Source organism: Hyalella azteca, unplaced genomic scaffold, assembly GCF_000764305.2.
Source record: "Hyalella azteca isolate HAZT.00-mixed unplaced genomic scaffold, Hazt_2.0.2 contig8861, whole genome shotgun sequence".
In the NCBI taxonomy this organism is placed as follows: domain Eukaryota; kingdom Metazoa; phylum Arthropoda; class Malacostraca; order Amphipoda; family Hyalellidae; genus Hyalella; species Hyalella azteca.
The window spans coordinates 160,666-182,479 of record NW_025938944.1 but is presented as its reverse complement, the minus strand read 5'-3'; the positions used below and the strand labels follow the sequence as shown (position 1 = coordinate 182,479).

At 38.5% G+C, this 21,814-nt stretch overlaps 2 protein-coding genes across 2 annotated transcripts in view; both read right to left on the bottom strand.

Moving 5' to 3' along the window:
* The window catches only part of LOC108678227 (netrin-1-like), a 33,488-nt gene extending 13,289 nt beyond the window's left edge, over positions 1-20,199 (bottom strand). Inside the window, exons 1-2 of the mRNA XM_018166592.2 lie at positions 20,058-20,199; positions 74-262 (exon numbers count right to left, since the gene is read on the bottom strand). Coding sequence (XP_018022081.1) covers positions 74-262; positions 20,058-20,199 — 331 coding nt within the window. The remainder of the gene's footprint in view (positions 1-73; positions 263-20,057) is intronic.
* Positions 20,200-20,301: 102 nt separating this feature from the next.
* LOC108678225 (translation initiation factor IF-2-like) lies at positions 20,302-20,661 on the bottom strand. Its single transcript, XM_018166591.1, has one exon. It carries the CDS (start codon positions 20,659-20,661, stop codon positions 20,302-20,304), a length of 360 nt encoding a protein of 119 aa, XP_018022080.1.
* Between the last annotated feature and the right edge of the window lie 1,153 nt (positions 20,662-21,814).

Sequence of the window (21,814 nt, the reverse complement as noted above, 5' to 3'; positions counted from 1 at the left end):
ATGAAAAGTTTCAAACACGAAAAACACGAAAACTTTTTCAAAAGTTTCAAAGCGTGAAAAAAGTAGTACTCACGACGGCAGGCTTTTCGGTGTGTGATAGGCTTGTTGTGGTTGCGGTAGAAGCCCTCCTTGCAGTAGTGACAGTGTCGGCCTGCAGTGTTGTGGCGGCACCTCAGACACACGCCGCCACTCACCCGGCCCGACAGCTTGTACAGCTCCATGTTGAAGCGGCATGTCCGCGCGTGTAGATTGCACTTGCATGCTGCACGAGAAAGGGATCAGGTTTAAATTCTCCGCGTCACGAATCTTCAAAATATTTAATAGAAATATCAAGTTTACTTGGCGTATTTTTTGCAAACATGGTACACCAAAATATGCGGGTAAATGTTTCAAAGGCAGACAGCGACACGCGGCGTAAACTTGCCTTATTTTTACACCAGTGAGTCAGGCTGGAAAAACATCAAAGTTAAGGTAAATTTCAAAGTGCCTTGATCCAAATTCTAAAAAGCCCACTGGGAAAGCATTTGAATGTTGAATTCATGTTGTACAAATTTTCGATCCATCAATGTCAACGAAAAATATTGTTAGGCATGTTGAAAAACTAACAAAAAAAAGCATCAAGAACTCGTCCTCTGGTCTTCAATCAAACTCGAACTAAATATTATACATTACATAGGACACTGAGGAGAGCGACTTCGCTCTTATACATTTCTCCTTGTTCAAATAGCCGCGTTTAACAGCCACCAAAAGTTCATACATTCAACTCCATGTAACAGTTGCTCTACATCGTTTCGCACAATGCCAGCCAGAATTCGCTGGTGTAGATCAGCCAATACTTGAACCATTTAATTTTGTCGCGAATCTCGAAAATATTATGCTCTAAGTTTTGTGCTATCCAAGCTACGGCGATTGCAGGTTAGATGCTAAGTTTAATTCTTAGAACACACAAATGCCAAGTATGTATGGGTACCCACACAGTGAAAGCAGGTTGCCAGCGTGCTGGTTACCTGCTTCGGCCGGCGCCTGAAATTGAAATAAATAGGCCTGGCGCTGGGCTATTCTTACAGGTTTTCACTGTGAACACTTACATTATTATCCTATGTTCATTCTTGTGGCAGGTTGAAACCATAGCATACAGAAGCCTATTCGTACAGGTTTTCACTGTGAACACTTACATTATTATCCTATGTTCATTCTTGTGGCAGGTTGGAGCAGGTTGCCCACACGGGCAAACCTGCTTTCACTGTGTGGGTACCCTTTGAAGGTATCACATGCACTTAAAGTTGGCTATGCTCAACCGTTAACTACGAGACCGCTGATGTAGATAATACAATTAATTATATTTTCAATGACAATAATAGATACGTGAAACTATTGCTCAACTCTGCGTTATTTTCATTTATCTATTTCTGATTATACTTTTATATAAAAATATCCGTATACCAACCAGAGCTCTGCAATATCTGAGTTAGTTGATAGAAACGAAGCTGATAAATGAGATGTAATTGATTGCTTAAAACACTATGCGGCATATCAATCAAATGCATGGTTGAATATCATAAATAAATCACGGCTAACTGCATTACTACATTTGTGTAATTAGAATTCACCAAACAATAAGGAGTACGCCACTTATGTGGAAGGGACAGTGTAAGATTTAATCCATATCCCAGTTTTCAATAATACTGTTCGATGGAAACCAAATTTGCCTTAAACCGTGGCAACAATTCTCTAATGATAAAAGACAATTCAAGCGTTTTCTAACAAGAAAACGTCAGTGACAAATGAAATCGACGCCGGCAGGACTGAATAATCTTTGCCTCCGCCAGCTTTTATAGACGAAGTCGCCTTTATTATGCATGAAGTCTTCAACACATGAAAGTCTTCATCAAATGTAGCGGTCCGATTCTAACATTTAAAATTCATTTCGGTATCTAATGCGTCCCAATATCGAACATGTTTGCCGCTATTTATTATGTCCCAATATCTATACTGTTATGCACAATACATAAAGAAGCGAACTTACACACGGCTTAAATATATCAGATATAATCTTTAAAAAATCGTGCGGTTTTTTAGTTTCTACTTTATAAAAACCAACCAAAAAATTATTGATTATAATCGAGCAGAAGGTTTCTAAAAGCAAGGTCATTTCACATTTGTCCAGGCGCTAACGATACTAGCCCCAAATATTCAGCGGGAACCAGTGTAAAAACTTTTTCGCCTTTCCCCAATGTGAAAGCCAGTTGCCAGAGATTCTAGGCCTAAAGCTGTAATGACTCAGTCAAGCTAATGTATGCACAGAGCCGAAAACACACACTACTGCCCACAAGTCGAGCTGTGAGATTGTTTGTTTAATGGCTTGATCTGTGTGCCGTATTCCGAGGCACAGGCGCTACACAAGATCACCATTACTCCACAACTTTCCATGCGTCGCTGGCCTGCTTTAGCCTCCCGTGTACACTAAACAAACTCAGCGAGCAGCCAGGAAGTAAAAAAAATGAGGCGTTGCGCAAAAAAATCCTGAATCAGTGCGGCATGGATTAATAGTGCAATAGATTTGATGGAATTTACTAATTCATAGGCTGGATGATCATGAATGTCTTCAATGTACTCAATTCCTGAAGGTCACTCGTGTAAACGTGTGGTTTTTAGACGTAGTACAACACACACGATCGAGCAAGATAGCTTTAACAATTTTAACGAATAAATGTAATGAAAAATTGCAAGGGAGCCACTTCATTACCTACTCACATACAACATCCTGTTCGCAAATATTTAGTGTGAAACTGAAGAATGAGCTAACCATGATTTGTTTAACCATATAACCACGAGAGAAAACCACAGAAAATTTGGCTCATAAAGAGTAAAATATTCTATGTTCATCTGCTAGCTGCTGAAGATTATTAAAGCCATCCGCCGAACGTATTTTTACCCTTAAGTCTAAAGACGTCAAATTAAAGAAGAGAATTACGGAGAAAGGGAAATACCCTGTAAAACTTGTTCATCAAAATAAACACATTTCATCATACTTAGAACTCATTAACTGTTGATTGTCACTTGAACTCGCCAAATTACAGACGACCAAGCGCAGTCACGTCAGGACGTAAGCCACGTCCGTGTTAACGTAGCATTCTTGAGTCAGCGATGATAGCGTCGAGATGTTGACCGACGTCAAGCTGAAGTGTTTGCCGATAACGTTGCCGTCATCACATGAATATAAATAAAGACGCAGCTATCACCGTCATTTGTTATACAATGATTGACAAAGAAATTTTTGTGAGTCCAGAAATTTTTTTTAATTAAGTTTCCATGTTTTCTGAACTTAAAAGTTCGGAAAGGATTCGTTCTGACGGTCCTTATTTGGAAGGTTTTGAATAACCTAGAATTAATGCAAAACGATGCAATAGTTTCTAAAAAAATTATGATACATTTCCGGAAAAATGACACAAATAAAATCCCATTTAATCATTCAAGCACAAAATGCTTGAACAATTTAAATTTTAACCAGGATGAAACGACAACTCGCTTCACTGAAGAGATGTTTATTTCTAAAGAAAACTATTGTCTACAATGGTATAGTATATATTATTCGGAGCTGAGTTACCTGCACCTTGTGTACAGGTCAATAATTCTCATAGGTCATTCTATGTCATTACATTTTTTTTTGTGGCCAGTCTTCCAATAGAAGGCGAAATAAACTTTTGATGCGGAACCAAAAAATGTTCCGCGCATGAATACCCCAATTGTTTGGACGAAGATCTCTAGTTTCAAATTGAAGTATTTTCTTCTTGAGGAGCAGAAAAGAGAGCCTCGTACGCGATGAATTTTCAAGCGGTATGGAATTGAACTCCAGAATAACCTTACTTGAGTGCATCTAAACGAATTAAGTAAATCAATTAATTTCAGCCAAAAACCAAATTTAAATCGAGATGCGCACCATAGGCATTACACAATTTTTTTTAAAGAAGTCAAGATGAATGTAAATATTTAAGTGATAAATTTCGGAAGAAAATAAAAGTTCGATGAACAAAAATTTCAACCATCTTCCGAATGACATTTGGGGTGTTGAGCTGCCGGCTCACGGGCAGTTAAGTTGCAACAATATCAATACTGTTAGGAGTTCATGAAGCTTGTTACGTTCTGTTATTGATATAAAACAAAAAATGTTCACGCCACATCAGGCGAAAATTTAAGAAACCATTATTTGAAAACATTTTTCAAGTATTAGAGATCGTAGGCGCGAATGTGATTGAGCATAAAAAATGGCTTTACCATAACCATTGAAACAGATTTGATTTGTGGTTTTCGGTTGGGTAAATGCTATACAATTCAACTGATGTAAGAATTATTCGGCTTCATTTTAAACTTAAGAATAACTGATTATATTGCTGAGGCCAGAACTATTAATTGTGACTCTTAATGGAATTCCTGCCATCATGGAAAATAAAAAATACTAAGCATTAATTCTTAAATTTACTTCCGCCCCCGATGCAGCTTTATGAGCACGGTTCTGCATTGCATGTTATTCGAAGGCACTAATTGAGTTTGGTTATTGTTTTCGTGACCCTGTTTTTCGAAAGCTCGTTGCCATTGCATCAACTTAATGATACAGTATATGAAATTCATACAAATGGATGTTTAAAATATAGGGTCCACTCGCACGCTTTGCAAGTTAGCCACGCGCGTTTCCACGCATATAGAGATACACTTTTCAAGATTTTCATTGTACCCACAAAAGCAGCATGCACCGATTTTACTGCTGTACGTGTGCTAAAAATTGTCTGTAAACAACATCCGTTTTGGTGACTGTCTCAACATGATACGGTGCTGAGCAAGACCGTTAATTAGGTATATATACCTTGACTATGATTAGTTTCAATTTTAATTTGGTCAAAAGTGGGAACTGAGAAAAAAATATTTGATGAACCCTGTCAAATATGACTGGCAGAAATTTACCATCAACCCGTGAAGCTTTCAATCACTGCAGAAGGTAATGAAAAGTGAGGTCCGTTGACCGTACACTTTCGCGTAACTATGACTACGTCAGCATTCGTTCGTGTATAACAAGTATTTTTGTACTGAACCTTCTTTTAATAAAGTAATTAAACAATTAAGCAGGTACATTGTAAATAGTAACACGCACATTTCTATTCGACAAATTCTCTTCTTCGGTGTGGGGGACCAAATTTCCTCAACTCGTGGAAAGTAAATTGCCGTCTATAAATAAAAAATAATAATTCTTAGTCAAGCAAACATATAAAAGATATATTATAAGAAAATAGAAGATATATAGTAGGAGTAGTATAAGAAAATAGTAGATATATTTTTTCGAGGCAAGGTTCCATAATTCATAAAAGAATGATAACTTGTGAAACTTCACATCATTACGAGGTGGCAGCTTCAAAAATGCTCATTTGAATTTTAGTACACAAAATTGCCATGTTCAGGAAAAGATTTTTGTGCATATTATTAAAGAAAGGACTCAAGGTGTTGAAATAAGCTCCCAAAATATAATTAATCATTCTGATATTAAATTACACATTATCACACACACATTATTAAACTACATTCAATATTATTGCAATAAATAACAATATCGCTAACAATGCAAAGGTCTTGAGACTTGCGGAGGCTAGAGCAGGATTTGATCTGAAAAATACAAGTCCACAGTAAAATGTTCGGGAAGCATTGGGGTTACGCGTTCACTTGGCAGGAGATTGAAGTGTGGTCCTCAGGAAAACCCGCGATACCACAACTATCTAGGAGTGCTTATGCCAGAAACACGTGGCATAATTTTGTTGATCGACAGATACATCCAAGTTCGAAAACGAGACAGGAGGAATTGACGAAGAAATAATTTTTTGTTATTGACACGACCACGTGGATGCGAGCTGAGCGGCCGAGGTCATCAAATATTAGTGAAGATGACGAGGGTCGCAAGCTCAGGTCTACCCTCGGTGAATACAAGACGAGCTCCAGCGAGGGAAGCCAGGGACGAATTCTGAGATTCTTAGGGAAGAAAATAAACAATGTGTGTCACTTGCAAGATAGAAGAAAGACGGCAAACATGACGACTGCGAAACAGGATAGACGAACAACTATTCTCAATAATGTATTTCAAACCTCAGTTAATCCTTATAACTTTAAATTCATCATTCTTGCAACAAAATAACACAATAACTAACAAATTTTAAATTTTACTGCCGCCCGTTGGATTTGGAAAATTCTTTTCACTGAGCCGCTCAGCGAATGCTAAGGCTCGGTGGCACAACCTGCCCTAGAAGTGCATATATTGCGCACTGATTATCAAAACATAATAACCACTATTAATTAATGCTTCCAATAAATACCAATAAAGAAACAGTATCATTTTAGATTTATGTGAATTGAATTAACATAGTATAAGTGTCATAGATCTCTTGTTGAGAAACGTTGCAAGACTCACAAGTATGAGTAACTTGTTAAAATGGGTGCATCCTATTTGCGTCAAATTACCTCCATGCTTCAAGACATCAAACACATTATGATTACGGCTCAAACAAACGGAAACTCTACACGTCAAAATCTTTCCCAGGTAGCTTCGGCAATCTTGATATGCCATTCATTTTTTGACGCGGACATTTATTTCAAAAAATATGAAGTTACAAACGAAATAAGATTATAATCACTCAAAATTGCCTAAGTTATAGCTCTGTAATTCTTAGCACCTTCATTAAATTAAATAATAAAAATATGCTCCATATTTTCGAATGGGATGCCCTAATTCTTCATTTGCATTATACTGACATAAGCCTCGCTACGTTAAAGTAAGTAAACTTTTTAAGCGATGAATAGAAAAGATTCACTTGAAGCTCGTTAATGTAAGGCAAGAGAGCTAAATAAACTTTATTGTAGGGGTAAATGATCTTGTGAGGTCTTATGCTCCTCTTGTCACATTTTCGTTACTTTGTTTGTCCTTGAAATTGTTTTTAAATCCGCACGGAGTGAAACTCGTACGACAATACCAGTTTACAAAGGGTTAAAGGCGCTAAATGTTGCGATGTTTCCAATCACGAGATTTAATGAAAATTTGACTTTATCGGCATGCTAGGATCAGACTCAATAAATCCAAGTTTGTTCCCCGGTGCCATGGTCATTCAAGTCAATCTTATCTTATGATTAAAAATGTAAGACAGTCAAACAACTTTAATTTATGAAATATTATAAAACATATTCGATCACTGCGCAAGCATCTTTGATTCAAGTAATAAATTCTTCAAGAATCCTTTAAGGCAAAACGATCAATGCGCTATTGTGCTCGCCATGTGCGTTTGTCCGTCCGTCCGTCCGTGATTTCACGTTTTCGTCGACGAGAAAGTGCGCTCTGTCACTCACTGCAGTGAGTACTGAGTTATATTTTTTTAATTTTACAATCACTGAAGCCAATATTTATTTAGATTGGGCCATTATCACAAGAATGACACGCGCCGCGTACGTGTGTCTCACATACACGGGCCTTCATAGCCTCGCTACGTTCCGCTACATCAGCTCGGTACACTAACGCACTGCACAGTGCAACGTCATCCATATACCCTGGAGGATGCGACCGACACAGCCGCCAGGTAAATATTTCATTTGTCTTTTTTTCCAGCTGATAGCTTGCAGACATTTGCATAATAGGCCAGACTAATATCAGGTGAAGCACGATGAGATTGAGCTAATGATACGCGTTAGGTACGTAGCGTGAAGAGCTATCTAGAAAAGCTTGCTAAGCCGCCCTAGCACAAAACTTGATATGAAGAGAGGAGATGTTGCCGTATATATCACAACAGGATGGTCGTCTTACACCTGATAATTATGAAATATTAAGACAAGATACACCTCATCTGACTTGTCGAGATCAAGCAAGTTTAGACTAGTTTAGTCTAAGAATTTTTGAGCCTATTACATATTTGATACCGCAAGCATAAAGTAGATGGAAGCGGGTCAGAACACGACAAGCTTGGCAATATCCTTCTAGAAATCATATGAAGTTGGGAAGATTCATACGTGTAGGACTGCAATAACCAGCGCGCATGAAATTTAATGATCATGATACGCCCGCCTTATCACGCCTGTGAAAGAATCAATCGGAACAATCGGAACAATCGCAATCAGTACCTTATAAAAAAAATTAAAGCGTCGATGCTTCCATACTACGAAACCCAATCTAGTACAATGATTTTGATACGTTACCTTGACACTGGTAAATATAGTCTAAAACTGAATTTATTCGTTCTCAATAGCTAAAGCTGGCGATTGTTTCCAAGTAAAAAATTATTTCACTAATATAGCTCAGGTTAATATATTTGGAAGAGCAGGATATTCCTGGTTAAAATATGCTGAGATAAAATTATTTCGCGAGCATCGCTAACCGTTGATCTAATCCACTTGGCCGGGAATAACCTATTTAATCAGTCATGATTTTGGTAAAAATTACGTTACCGAGCCATCGACTGACCGGAACCGAAAGTTACCTAGAAATCCCATGACTAAAACTCACATATACTGTAAGTGTGAAATAAAAAGTTTATGGATGACATGGATAAATTCTTCAAATAATATTAGTGCAAGGTGTAAGATCTTGTGGTGTGAGTCTAAGCATCGGTGACTACTACAAAAAAAAACGGGAAACAGACAAACGAAATATTATGAAAATAATCTCTCTATACAATTGAATCAATTTACTCAACATTCCTATCAGTCGTCATTACATTGTGATCATTGGTCGAATGAAGTTCACCAGAAAGGACGAACATGGCGTGTCGCAGCTCATTTCTATTACTAAAGAAACTAAGGGGCGGGGACCAAACTGGCTGCAATACCACTTCGTGGTCACATCAACAAAATTTTAGAATACTTTAAATAATACTGGAAGAGAACGGAAAAGTTCAGATTAGAATTTATTTACAATCTTAACTAAGATAATATTAATCCCTTAGCGCAGTTACTGAATTCTTCAAAGTGAAAAAATGTCAGCAACAACAACAACGAATATGTATTGCAGTCGGTCTGACTAGAAAAAAAGTGCTTCATTTTATAACCGTTCTTTCGTGCTCCTAATGAAAGCAACCCCCACAACAAAAGCGAGGGTAAAATATTTAGCTTGGGCAGGCTGGTAGAGGTCATTCCAGTGATCCAATCCTTCCTCGGAACAGTCGGGATGAAGCCCAGCCAGCTAACATTTGATGAAGTTTACGACGGTGGGAACCATAAAGTCAGTTCAGAACAGAGCTCGCTGCGCACATCAGACTTAAGGGAATTAAAACCGAAGATTGGCCTGCGAGCGAGACGCTGCGCTCAGACGTGGGTGGCTTACGCGATTGATGGCAGACGTGGACCGAAGCGAATTGTTAGATCGGTCCGCAACTCGGGAAATTTGTCAAAGATTTTTAGATCGTGATGGATCATATGAAGCCATTGTTGAGGAAATAATCAAGACGATCTAGCCACGGACTGTGAAAGAAGCGCAATATTCTCAGTGTAATCTTTTGGACTTTTTCACTCGCTCACACACAATCCATTTAACAAAATTTAAGATTTTAAATAAACAAATAAAAAAGCGATAATGATGAATAAAAAACCAGAAACTCGATCTCTAATTACGTGACAACAGTCTTATTATACAAGTCTTTAAAGACTACGTTAATTTTTCGAAAGCATATTTTTGGCGAACTAAAAGAAAAGTTTCAATGCCATTGAGGGAAAAAACTTTAGTCTTTTCATTTCCTTTCAAAGCGTACAATGCGCAGCACTAAATAGATTTTACTTTGCACAGGTTTGTAGCGAAATTTTAAAGAATGTTCACTTCAATTTACAGCGAATTATCATAACAATGTAGGTCTAACTTTCTCGCGGAGCGGGATGTAATAATTCACACTAATATAAGAATTTGATATTTACAAGAATATACGTTAGCATAATTTGTTTACATAAGACAGTTCTGTATAAAAATTAATTAAATAATGATCAATTAACAGTAAAATGATGATAGTATTGATGCGTGTATCCGACACAGAATGAAATGAACGTAATAAACGTGATGAAAATTATTTTTCAGATTAAATTTCAGACGAGAAAATATTAAATTAAAGAAACTGCTTATCAAATCCCAATGAACTCTCAATAATAAGGATAAAAAGTTAGTCGAGCTTCTCGCGATGATGTAGCATGGCAGAGGCTGTAGTGCTGCGTACAGGCATCGTGATGGATGCTTGGTGGACTGTCAGAGGCGCTGTGATAAAATCAGAGCGTGAAATAGCGCGAAAATAAGAAGAAATCCGGCATTGCATAAGCTAGACCAAAGAGATCCGTGCGAGGTTGTTCAATTGATGACCAATCAAGAAAATAACGGAGAACATCAGTACGGTAAAATAGGCAAAAGTTAGTAACTCTGACAATCATTTCTTTTAAAGCTTCGGCCTTCAGAGAGGCCCCAAAAAAATTTGCAGACGCATGGAAAACTGATGTATTTTTATACAGCAAAAAACAAAGCCTATAGAACAATTAATTTCAGCTTAACATAGAAAATTACAAATTTAGCAAGACTTCCCCCTAAAAATTTTGTGTTCGTTGCAAAAATAGGAAGAAGCGTTGGGAATCAAAGAAGAAAAATAACTCCCAACGAGTGCTTCGAGAAAGTCACAATAAAAACGATCGAACAAGCACTTTCTAAAACGGCGAAAACTCGGCATAGTTTTACAACTAATCTTGTTAGCGAATTATCTGAATCTAGGACATAGCAGTTTAAGAGTGACAAAAATCTTACTGTAGCATCTCATGCATGGATCGTAGTATTGTACAAGATCAATAAACATAAGAGAAATTACAGCGGAAATTTGTGAGCTCTCGTTCATAGCTATTCAGGCTGCGTGATCTTACTTCCTTCTTTATGCTTAGCAAATAACTCAATACTCGCAGTTTTCGAAAAATTTAAGCTTTTCAGAGATAAGTTCAGGAATGAAAAAATGTTAGAAACGGCGGATACATATTTCATGGTTAATATTGAAAGTTTTAATTTATAACATTGACAAACATAGTGGAACGACAAGTAAGAAATTTTGAGTACTTGGATACAGCAAACGTGATCGAAATGTTAGAATAAAGTAAAATAACTTAAATATAGTCTATTGAAAAATGTTAGTCTGAACTTCGGTTTCGAAGTCTTCAAATTCACACGCTATCGTCAAAATTCATTCCTAAATGACGCATCCGATATAGATCTAAAGATGGGATATATGAATGAAAACAGACTAAAAGTTTAGAACAAAACCGTACTGGGCAGGCACCGTGTGGCTCAGGTGTGTGGCAGATTTTATTATTGTGGCGCGTGGCGTGACCGCAGACGCCGCCACGCCCCTCTGCCCAGGCCGCCGCACGACCAACACTACGCCACATACAACACACTTCGCCACACCTCAACGTCGGGCGAAACAGCATGAGAAGAAGTAATAAATAAAATAATAAATATGAAATAAATCTGGGAAAATTACGAAAAAATAATGACCGAGTGTTTCAAAAATACACGAGAGAAATTTCACATTGAAGCATTCAACCTTAAATGACAAAAAGAGGCGTAATTGATATTTGAAAATTCTGGAGTCAGTTTAAGACAAATGAAACTGATAGTAAAGTGTCTCTGCATTTGAATGAGCAGAATATCCTGGGGAAATGATAGCGTGCGCATAAACCTTAAACTATTTAATTATATATTGCCACGTATGTTATTTTAACTAAATGTAGAATGAAACAATTTGATTTAAAACATTTGAAGACGATTTAGCGTCACAACCGGAGAGTATGTAACATTAATTGCTTTGGTGTGCCAAATGGAAGAAGAATCGAGGAATGTTAATTGAGATCGGTGGCTGCACCGGCGCACTTACAATCAACTGAAGAATTTAATTCCTGCCAAGGAGTTGAAAATACAGGGTGCGGCGTGGGAACTTACTCTTTTAAAAAAATCACAAAGTAAAAAGTATTAAAGATAGCGTTTTAATTCTTTATTTTTTACAAAGAGCTACATTTAAAGTTTCGTTGGGTTTACTTACAAGTTTAATTCTTGAATATTACATCTTGTAGGTGACCTCCATGCTGTTCAATACATTTTGTCAGTCATATTGCGCATGGCGCCACCTTCCTAGGACTAATGGCCGCCACGTGGCGCGCAATTCAAATAAGTAAGTTCCCGCGCCGCACCCTGTACTTTACCCAGCATTAGATGAATGAATTAATAGAATAACCAAATTAGAGAACTACGTATATTAGGAACCGTTCATATAATATATTGAGTCCTACACAAACAATGGTTGCTGGACTATATTTACAGTGTTTTACCGTTAATGTTCGGATATTAAAGGACATAAAATAGTTCAAATAGTTAAAGAGTTACGACTAAAGTAGGGATTGAGATCTAAATTCATTGTTAACACAGAAATAACAGTGAATACAAAATAACAACTGAAGAAAACACCGTCAAAATATATAATCTCAGGGAATTTTTCCGTAAAAGTAAACAAAAGGAGCAGCGTAGCTGAGAGCGAAGTGCGCGGAGTCGCGTGAGCACGACAGCTCGTCTGGATTAAAGTGATGGCCGCGCCCCCTCCCCTCCCGAGCTACGGCCTCCTACACCGCGCGCCAGGCATACAGTCCTGAGGCCATACTTTCAAAACTCGCTAAGTGAACGTAAGTACTTACGCTTTATTTTCTTGTCTATGATTGGTGGATTTTGCTTGCGTGGCCGTCAATGATTGGCTGATGGACTTACGATCTCTTAACTTTTTTTGAAAGTATAGGCCCTGGGTTTTAGGGGAATGCAAATTGCTGAAGGAAATTGGAATAAGTTATCAGGTGTGCGGGGTGAGCTAGGATACATTGAGACCAATAAACAGATGCGTGTATAAACAAATTTTGAAGACTAATAAAACAGATGCGGGTATAAAGAAATTTTGGGCCAAATTTATTTAGTAAAAATTATTAGTAAAACTGGTGTTCTTGCACTTGAATGTGCTACACGTAGAAATTTATTTCGCACTAGAATAAAAGGAAAAATATCCGCCTGAGTAATATGACTGAAATATGATGAAGATTTAAATAAATTTCTTTGTGAAAGTTAAAAGCATGACAAAAATTTTCATGGCCATTGTACCAAATCCCAATAAATTTCTGGGTATTGCACGCAGGTCTTCTATCACATAAGCTGTTAAATTGTACCACATTTCAGGGCTACGTGGGCTACAAAGACCAGGGGCCATACTTTCAAAAGTCGCTAAGTGAACGTAGGTACTTACGCTCTATTTTCTTGTCTATGATTGGTGGCTTTTGCATGAAAGGCCGTTAATGATTGGCTGATGAACTTACGATCTCTTAACTTTTTTTGAAAGTATAGAACCAGGGCGGTGGCAGAAAATGAGCCTAACAAGCCAGGCTGTCAGCGGCAGTGACGCTCGTTTGCAAGAGTTACACGAGAGGAGGCCACACAGTCTGGCGCTGCCCACCTGCGCTGCATGGCAAGTGCATGCAAGAACGAGGAGATCGAACCAACACTGGCGGCACTATATAGTTGAGCGAGAGCAATAATTAGGTGTGGACACGATGCTTGTACGGACAATGCAGGAATGCCGAATTGAAGCTTCTATTCTTCTATTCTGCATGGCCCTATAGAAAAACTCATGGAAAAACTTCCACTCCTAAAACTTTAGTGGAAATACAAGAAGTTCACAAAAGGCACATTCTTTGTAATAACATCCGTACTACGGAGAAGCTTAAAAAAATATCTTGCGTGAAAGGAAATATTCTGCGTAAACAAATGAATCCTTACGATTTAGAATTCACTTACGTAAATATATGTTTCAGCCATTTATCCGTATGTAGAAAATTAATGTGAAAAAACATGATTCCAGGTAAAATAATTAAATAATTAATAATTAAAGCAGAAAATAAAATTTGGTGCAAAATTACCGAATGACCAAACTTTAGTAGGTTCGAAATATTAAATTTTATGAACAAAGAAGATGAAAATTTAAACGAATTTTCTCTGAAACGCATGTGTGATGAAAATATGGGCCATCGTCAAGCCATAAAGCTTCACAATTAGTTTTGAAGCAGTGAGAAAAATACGCGGGAGTTTTATTTTCATGAAGAATACATAATATGCAGTCGAGCAAATGACATCATGCTTCTTATCTCGAGCAACTTTGAGTTAGTTTAAAATTTCCAAGTCTTCAAATTAATCTTCAATCAACAAATTTACGGCAAACTTCTTGGTTTAGTATGTCGTGATTTAGAGAAAAACAGGTGACGAAATGATGGAATTTCAGCGTTGGCTATTTAAATGATTAGTTTAGACGTTTCTTGGAAGTGGTTGCTCTGCACTCCGGATCAATTTCGGACATGTGGTGCGCTTTAAATACATAAATGTTTGAATAGTAAAAAGAAGTGCAAAGCTTTTATACAATGAAGCAGATGTGCGTTAGGGAAAATCTTCTACACTACCAATTTCGCTATAAGTTTTCTTTTTCTAATCTACAAAACATATTCAAAACGATTATTGTCACATCCAGATTATCTTATCGCGTTCAGATGATTTTGCAGAGTTTGAGCGTCTGACTCAGAAAGTCAAACCCGCAACAGAGGCAGCAGCTAGCAGTTCCTTTCACTTCTCCGAGTTCACAAAAGTAAATCACGGCGCCCACGAACCCTCCCTGATATATTCTCGATGCTATTTGTGTTCATACACTCATTCGTTGCTTGCCTGGGAATTGCTTTTAGCACCAAGAAGAAGAAATGTTAGTTGAGAATTGATGCTGTGATGAAACAATCGCACCAAAAAAACACTGCGATCTATTGCTGAAAGTTCAGCATCGTTTAATCAGAGACAAGAGCACTCAACTGCGGACAAACTATCGTTCATTCAAATCTACAGATTTTCAGCGTTATTGCCAATAACTTCACTACGGGTGATTAAAAAAAACAACAAATGAAAAAATTTAACGACTCCCTCTATTTTTTTAAATTAGGGATCTTATTAGAAAATTAGTGGATGAAGCCAAGCGTTGCTTGGGAGGATTCAGTGCAAACAGGTTAAACGTAAGTAAAATATACGTACTTTCAAGAATCAGTTGTCCAGTTGACTTTTAGTCCTATGAGATATGGCGATGAAAATAAGCTTTGGGATCGTTAAGACAGTTGCGTGTGAGCTACGAAACAAACATATGTGCACCGATAGTTTTTTACCTGATTCGTAAACATTGTTCGTTTACGTGTTGTAGTTGCAGCCAATAAAATTTAGCTGATCTTCCCACGAATGAACGAATGACATTAAAAAATATCATGAATTATTAACTTACACAGTAGATGCTACTTTGTTGACGCTTTAAAAATTTGTTATGATATCAAGCGCTCGTAAGTTGGGGTCAATTGATATGCTTTGCTTGAGAAGCCTGATATGCTTAATTTGAGATAGCTAATTAGAGAAGCTAGTTGTATAGAAAAGCCACTATTTTATATAAGAAATAATTGATAACCTTACCTTAACTTCTAAAACCTCGCCTGTCATGTCATCTAAAAGTCACAAATACACTAGATTCTATATATTTGCAGTATTCTATTTTAGAATATAAATAAATGAAAACAACATTTTTGAGATTGGTTTGCAGTCTAATTAAGGTCTTTTAATTTGGATAAAAGTTTAGGCCCAATTCAAGTAGAGTTTGGCATAGAGAAACCATACCAATTAATTGAGGGATGATAGCAATGCCAGACCTGATGCTCGTAAACACAAAAGTGGTTACAGTCGTCATTTTTAGCGTACTAATTAAATAGTGTACGTCCGTCCAACTGCTAGGATATACGACCTGAATCTTCTTATTACATGACAAACCTGTTCTTTATCAACTTTATTGAAAGAACAACATCTACCGTAGAAAAATTAAGTGGTAAAAATTTTTATATTTTATGTTACAAAATTGTCATGGTAATCAAATGCTTCGTATGTCCATTATATTTTGAAAAATTCACAATAATCAATGAAATAATCCACTCCACATTTTCAATCATCCTCAAACTATCCTAGTCAGAAAATACGCATTACAACTCTCCATAAACTGAAATTATTTTCACAGTGTTGATAATCTTGACATATCATGCGCCGACTTCAGAATTTTTTACCATTAAAACTACACCTGCGAATATAGTCTCTGTTATGAGCTCAACCACATATATATATATATATATATACTTCAACCATCTAACCAAAACTATAAACTAATGATTCAAAGAACGGCCAAAAAATAGAGCTGACAGAGTGATACCAAATTGAACATGATGAATGAGGGAAAAAGAAGAAATGCATTTGGTAAAGCTAGTACTAGTACAAATGATAAAAGCGTAAGAATCTGGTACATTACATCAACATATTATAAAACGAAAACAGGCAAGCAATTTAAGGACAGAACACTCTGAACATTCAGGCTGAAGGAGCAGTACAAAAAGCTTCAATCAAAGATTAGTGAATCGACTTCTCCTTAGGCCACGACGGCGACATAAGTGAATAAACAACTCAAGTGACTAACGTAAGACTAATTCCACAATAAAAAGGAATTGGGACCAGCATCCAAGATTAAATAAATATCTTGGAACTATTATCAGATGCCTAGCTGTAGGCAAATGACAAGCTTCTAAATGACAGAAAACCAAATTAACAGCATTTAACAGCATGATTCACTGCTCAACACCAATTCAAAGGGCACAATATTTTAAAATTAACTGTTTGAACAAGAACGAATATATTTATTTTTTGGCAATAAACAAGAAACGACCACAACAACTATCGTAACGAGGAGCTTAGCTGCCGCACTGGCAATAATTTGATAAGGTCACACCTCGGGAAGTCTATTGAGAGAGCAGCTCATCGTCGCCTATGAAGGACGCCTCCCCAAAGAGCTCTTGGAGGGGCCCTTAGCTTATACGACCACAGCGCGTGGGGCCCAGGGACGTGACCATAATACATTGCGCACCGCCAAGTCAATTAGTGCAAAATATGCTTGCTTGCCGCCGTCCAGGGCAAAAGAGGCCTAAGCAATTTAACGGGCGGCGCTCCACATTATTGGGCGCATTAACGGGCGCTCCACATAATTGAAAAGTTCAAAAAATCTTTAATACTTATGTCAGTATAAAAATTGAATTTGATCAGTGGCATACAATGGTAATGCTGTTAAGCGCTCGTAAGTATCTTAAATTTTCTGATGACTATATTTATGATTTGGAGACACAACGATTTGCGCATACGATATCTTGAACGATTTGCTCGATTCGACGTAAATTGCCGATTCTCTCATGGATAACTCATTGAGGCTGTTTAGAGATCCTGTTGTTAGCATTTACTTATAATCAATTTGTTTATAAATTCAGCGTCATCGGAAGACTGAAGAGGCACGCTCATCATTTCATTCCAGCATATAAAGTAATTTCGTGCCAGACCTAAGATAATGTCATAAAAACGAACAATTAAGCCTCACAAAGTACATGCAGGGTGGTTCACGGAAACTCAAAATTTTGTATTTCGCGTCAATCAGCCAGATGTGGTAGGAAAAGGGCGAAAAGTATTTCATATGGAAGGCAAGGTCATGAAGTTTTGTGTCTCGCCTAGTCAATTGCTACTATGCATTGGACAAATGAGAAGCGTGCGTTTGCTGTCGAGGCGTACTTTTCTAATGGCGATTCCATTATCACTACTCAACGAGCATTCCGCACTCGGTTCCTTCTTGAAAAATTGCCTCACGATGCAGTCGTTTTATTTAGTGATAGGCTCACTTTTACATTTCAGGCAGTGCAATCAAGCAAAACATGCGTTATTGGAGTGAAAACGATCAGCGTGGACTCCATTAGCGGCCACTTCATTGTGAACGCGCAACTGTGTGGTGTGGGGTGCAAAAGTCGGCACAATTGGCTCATTATTTCTTTGAGGAAAACGAACGCGCAGTAACGGTGACTGCAGCTCGGTACACGCAAATGATTGACGTCTTTTTTTGCCAAACTGGCTGAAATGAATGTCACGGACATGTGGTTCAAACAGAATGGAGCCACGGCCCTCACAGCGCGATGTTCAATGGTTTCTCTGAGATAAAATTTTGCAGGGCGCCTCATCTCCTTGAGAGGTGATCATTTAATTGGCCGGCCCGATTTCTCGATTTGCTTCGTGTGTTTTTAATGGGGGTTTTCTCAAATCATTTGTTTACAATGACTGTTCAAGGACCCTACCTAATTTTTGGAACTGCATACACCAAGACATAGCCAACATACCCGTCAATATGCTACAGCGGGTTGAACGGAACTTCAAAAATCGACTAACTGAACGCGTTGACAATGGGGGGGGGGCCTTCATTTCTCAGATGACATCTTTAGAACTAAATTATACAAAAAATCAGGTAGTATATTTTTCAATAAAATTTTTATTGTTATAAAATCAGCAATAGTTCTTTTTTATTGAGCTTTCAAATCAGGAAGTTACCGTAAATCACCCTGTATTTAGGAAATTTTTCAGTGTTGCTGCATGACTACCTGCTGTCATCTTTTCAGCAGAATGTTCCAAGATCTGAAAACACTTTAAAACTTTGTTCCGACAAGCACCACGGCTGCAACAGCGAGGATATCTTCACAGTTCGTTGCAAACGCATCTGGAAACGCAATAAAGTGTGTAAATTTTTTAGGCTCACAATCTCAGCGACCGAAAGAAATCAGCTTTGCAGGCTGACCAAAAACATGTACAGGCAACTGAAGATTTTTTTACGTTAAGGACAACCCAAGGAGCATCCGAAAATCATCTCACGTTTCGCCAGCATCTCAAGACTTGGCTGGAATCAATTTACGGACAGAGCTTCTCTTGGGCTCAGTCTCGCACGGATCCCAGCCATCGGGGTCTCGGCCATCCGCTTACTCAGGCTGTTGCGAGCAGACAATCTTTATATTGACGGGTCAACTAGAGAGGACGAACGCACAGTAACGCACACCCGGAATCCGCATTGAGTTAGTCTGGATCCGTGAGCTCACGCATTCGCGGAGCGGAATATGCAATCGCATGAACTAAGCAAGAAAATCTAGCGCTGAAACATATATATATAGCAACGTTGCGACCTTAGTCGCATAAGCGCTCGTAATCTTGTCTCTTGTCAATCTTTAGAGATGCAAAAAAGAGCCCACACGTTAAATATACGACAGCTTCGGAAAGACAAGCTAAATTTCAATATCCAAAATATTTCTTCCGTGAAATTTCTATATTCGCCTATTATTATTCGCCTCAGCAGCTATAACACGATGTTTAGAAACTGTACCACGCATAAGCCTAGCAGTCATTAATGCACTGAGATTTAATAAACGGTTCAAATCCTAATTCACATGGCGACGATGAGCGAAAAGTCAGAATTATCCTCCCATCAGCCTCATTTGTGAAGTACCAATTCTTTACATGTCAGCGAAAATATTCGAACGACATTTTACGTAAGTTATTACATAAATAATTACGCCTGCCGACGTAATGCGCGTAATTGATGGAAGTTTGATGCATCAACAGTCAACACTGACAAGATGAAAAGAGTTTCTATTGTACGCTTGAAAAAAAACGGACTCTTACCTTTCAATTTAAGCAGAGCAAACAGTAAAAAATTGTGTAACACTTGGTGCAAAGTAATGTGAATATAAGTGTGGAGACGCATTTTCATTATCAGTTCAAGACAGTACGATTTAAAATGCGTGGTTGGACGTTTACGCTGGTAATTGCTTTATATATGGACGGGGCGCTATTATGCGGAGACGCAACTGTGGACACTTAATTAAAATAATCTCAATAACACAGCCGCCCTAAGAAGTCAAGCCTAAAAGACTATCGGTTTCGGATAAAAAACGATCGCCATTCTAGTTAGTTTGAAAGAAAACAATTATTTGAGGCAAGATATTCTTGAAAATGTTATGAATTCCGCAATTTATGACAATGAAACGTATCCAGTCACTGGCTTGTAGCCCATAACGGTTAATACACTAACAGGTAAAACACATGCACAAAGTCTTGAGCCAATGTACATCATAGAACTTCTCTTCAGCTTCACTATAAAGAAGGAAGAGCAAATTTAGTCCCAGGAATCTCGTGAAGAAGTAGGTGGAGATGAGGACATCTTGCTGCTTCATTTCGCCCGTTTGTCGAGTGTGGCCGTAAGTGCCGTGTCACAGGCCCTAATTGAAGCAATTAAGGCGATACGCAGCCTCTTCAGTCGTAACTCTGGCACAGTGTCAAGACTCGGCATTCTGGCCCCCGCCGGGCACACGGTTAGACGCCTGGCACCGGGACCAAGTCTCTGTAGAGGCCTGGCCGAGCACATAGGGAGGACGTCTGGCACCGAGACTAGGTCTCTGTACGGGCCGAGCCGAGCACACGGTTAGACGACTGGCACCGGGACCAGGTCTCTGTACGGGCCTAGCCGAGCGCATGGCAGGACGTCTGGCACCGGGACCAGGTCTCAGTACGGGCCTAGCCGAGCACATGGTAGGACGTCTGGCACCGGGACCAGGTCTCTGTACGGGCTTAGCCGAGCACATGGTAGGACGTCTGGCACCGGGACCAGGTCTCTGTACGGGCCTAGCCGAGCACATGGTAGGACGTCAGGCACCGAGACCAGGTCTCTGTACGGGCCTAGCCGAGAACAGGGTTAGACGTCTGGCACCGGGACCAGGTCTCTGTACGGGCCTAGCCGAGCGCATGGTAGGACGTCTGGCACCGAGACCAGGTCTCTGTACGGGCCTAGCCGAGCACATGGTAGGACGTCTGGCACCGAGACCAGGTCTCTGTACGGGCCTAGCCGAGCACATGGTAGGACGACGGGCACCGGGACCAGGTCTCTGCATGGGCCTAGCCAGAGGCTGAGCCCTTGAGCAACAATATAGACGTACACGAAGTTAACTATCGCACGGTATATTAATTGATAAAAATATCAAAAAGAGACAAAATTAAGCGTTTACTTGTAACGAGGATAAAGGAAGACAAGTTTTGCTGGCACGAGCAGGATTGGTGACGAGGTGTGATGAAGATACATCTCGCGTATAACTTATTTATGGCCTTTGGCAGGAGTTAGCCTCTCCTTAGATTAGATTGCAATTATTGAAGTGCTTCCAAAATTATTTCAAGTACGTTGCTCAATATGAACTGCTAGCGTAGTAGTAGTAGTAGTAGTAGTAGTAGAAGGTCGAAAACAAAAGCAGGAGTGAGTTTTAATGTGGAAAGTTATATGTACAAAATAAAAAATTGCGAATGAAAACTTGAAATTATTACTATTAAACATGACATTCTTCTTCATCAAACTTGTCTAAAAGAGGGGCCCTACCCTAAATATACAAATTTTAGATTTATTTGTGTAGTTTTTAGTAAGGCTTCAAATTTCAAACTGCAGGAAGGAACTGACATTTTCTCACACCTAATTTACGATCGAATTGAGCAATAATGTGCGATCAATACATCCGTTCATGTGTCAATCAAACTGACCGAAGTGTTTATAGTTGGTGTTTGCATATATAATTGGCATTTATAGTGTATAAATAATATTATATAATATGTATATAATATATCTATATATGTATATAAAATATATAAACTTCGCGTCAGTTGAGGCTCTTTGTCTGCTGTGTCACAGAGGTTCTGTTCTGTTCTTGAATTCCTTGTAAAAATACGAGCTCAGCTCAACGATGCCGCAGTGGGCAGGAGAACTGGAGTAAGTACAAATGAATATAAAATTCTAAAGTAGGTAATTAA

Bases quoted from the DNA above. Each gene is read 5' to 3' on its own strand.
- LOC108678225 (XM_018166591.1), bottom strand. From the start codon at position 20,661: ATGTGCTCGGCTAGGCCCGTACAGAGACCTGGTCCCGGTGCCAGACGT.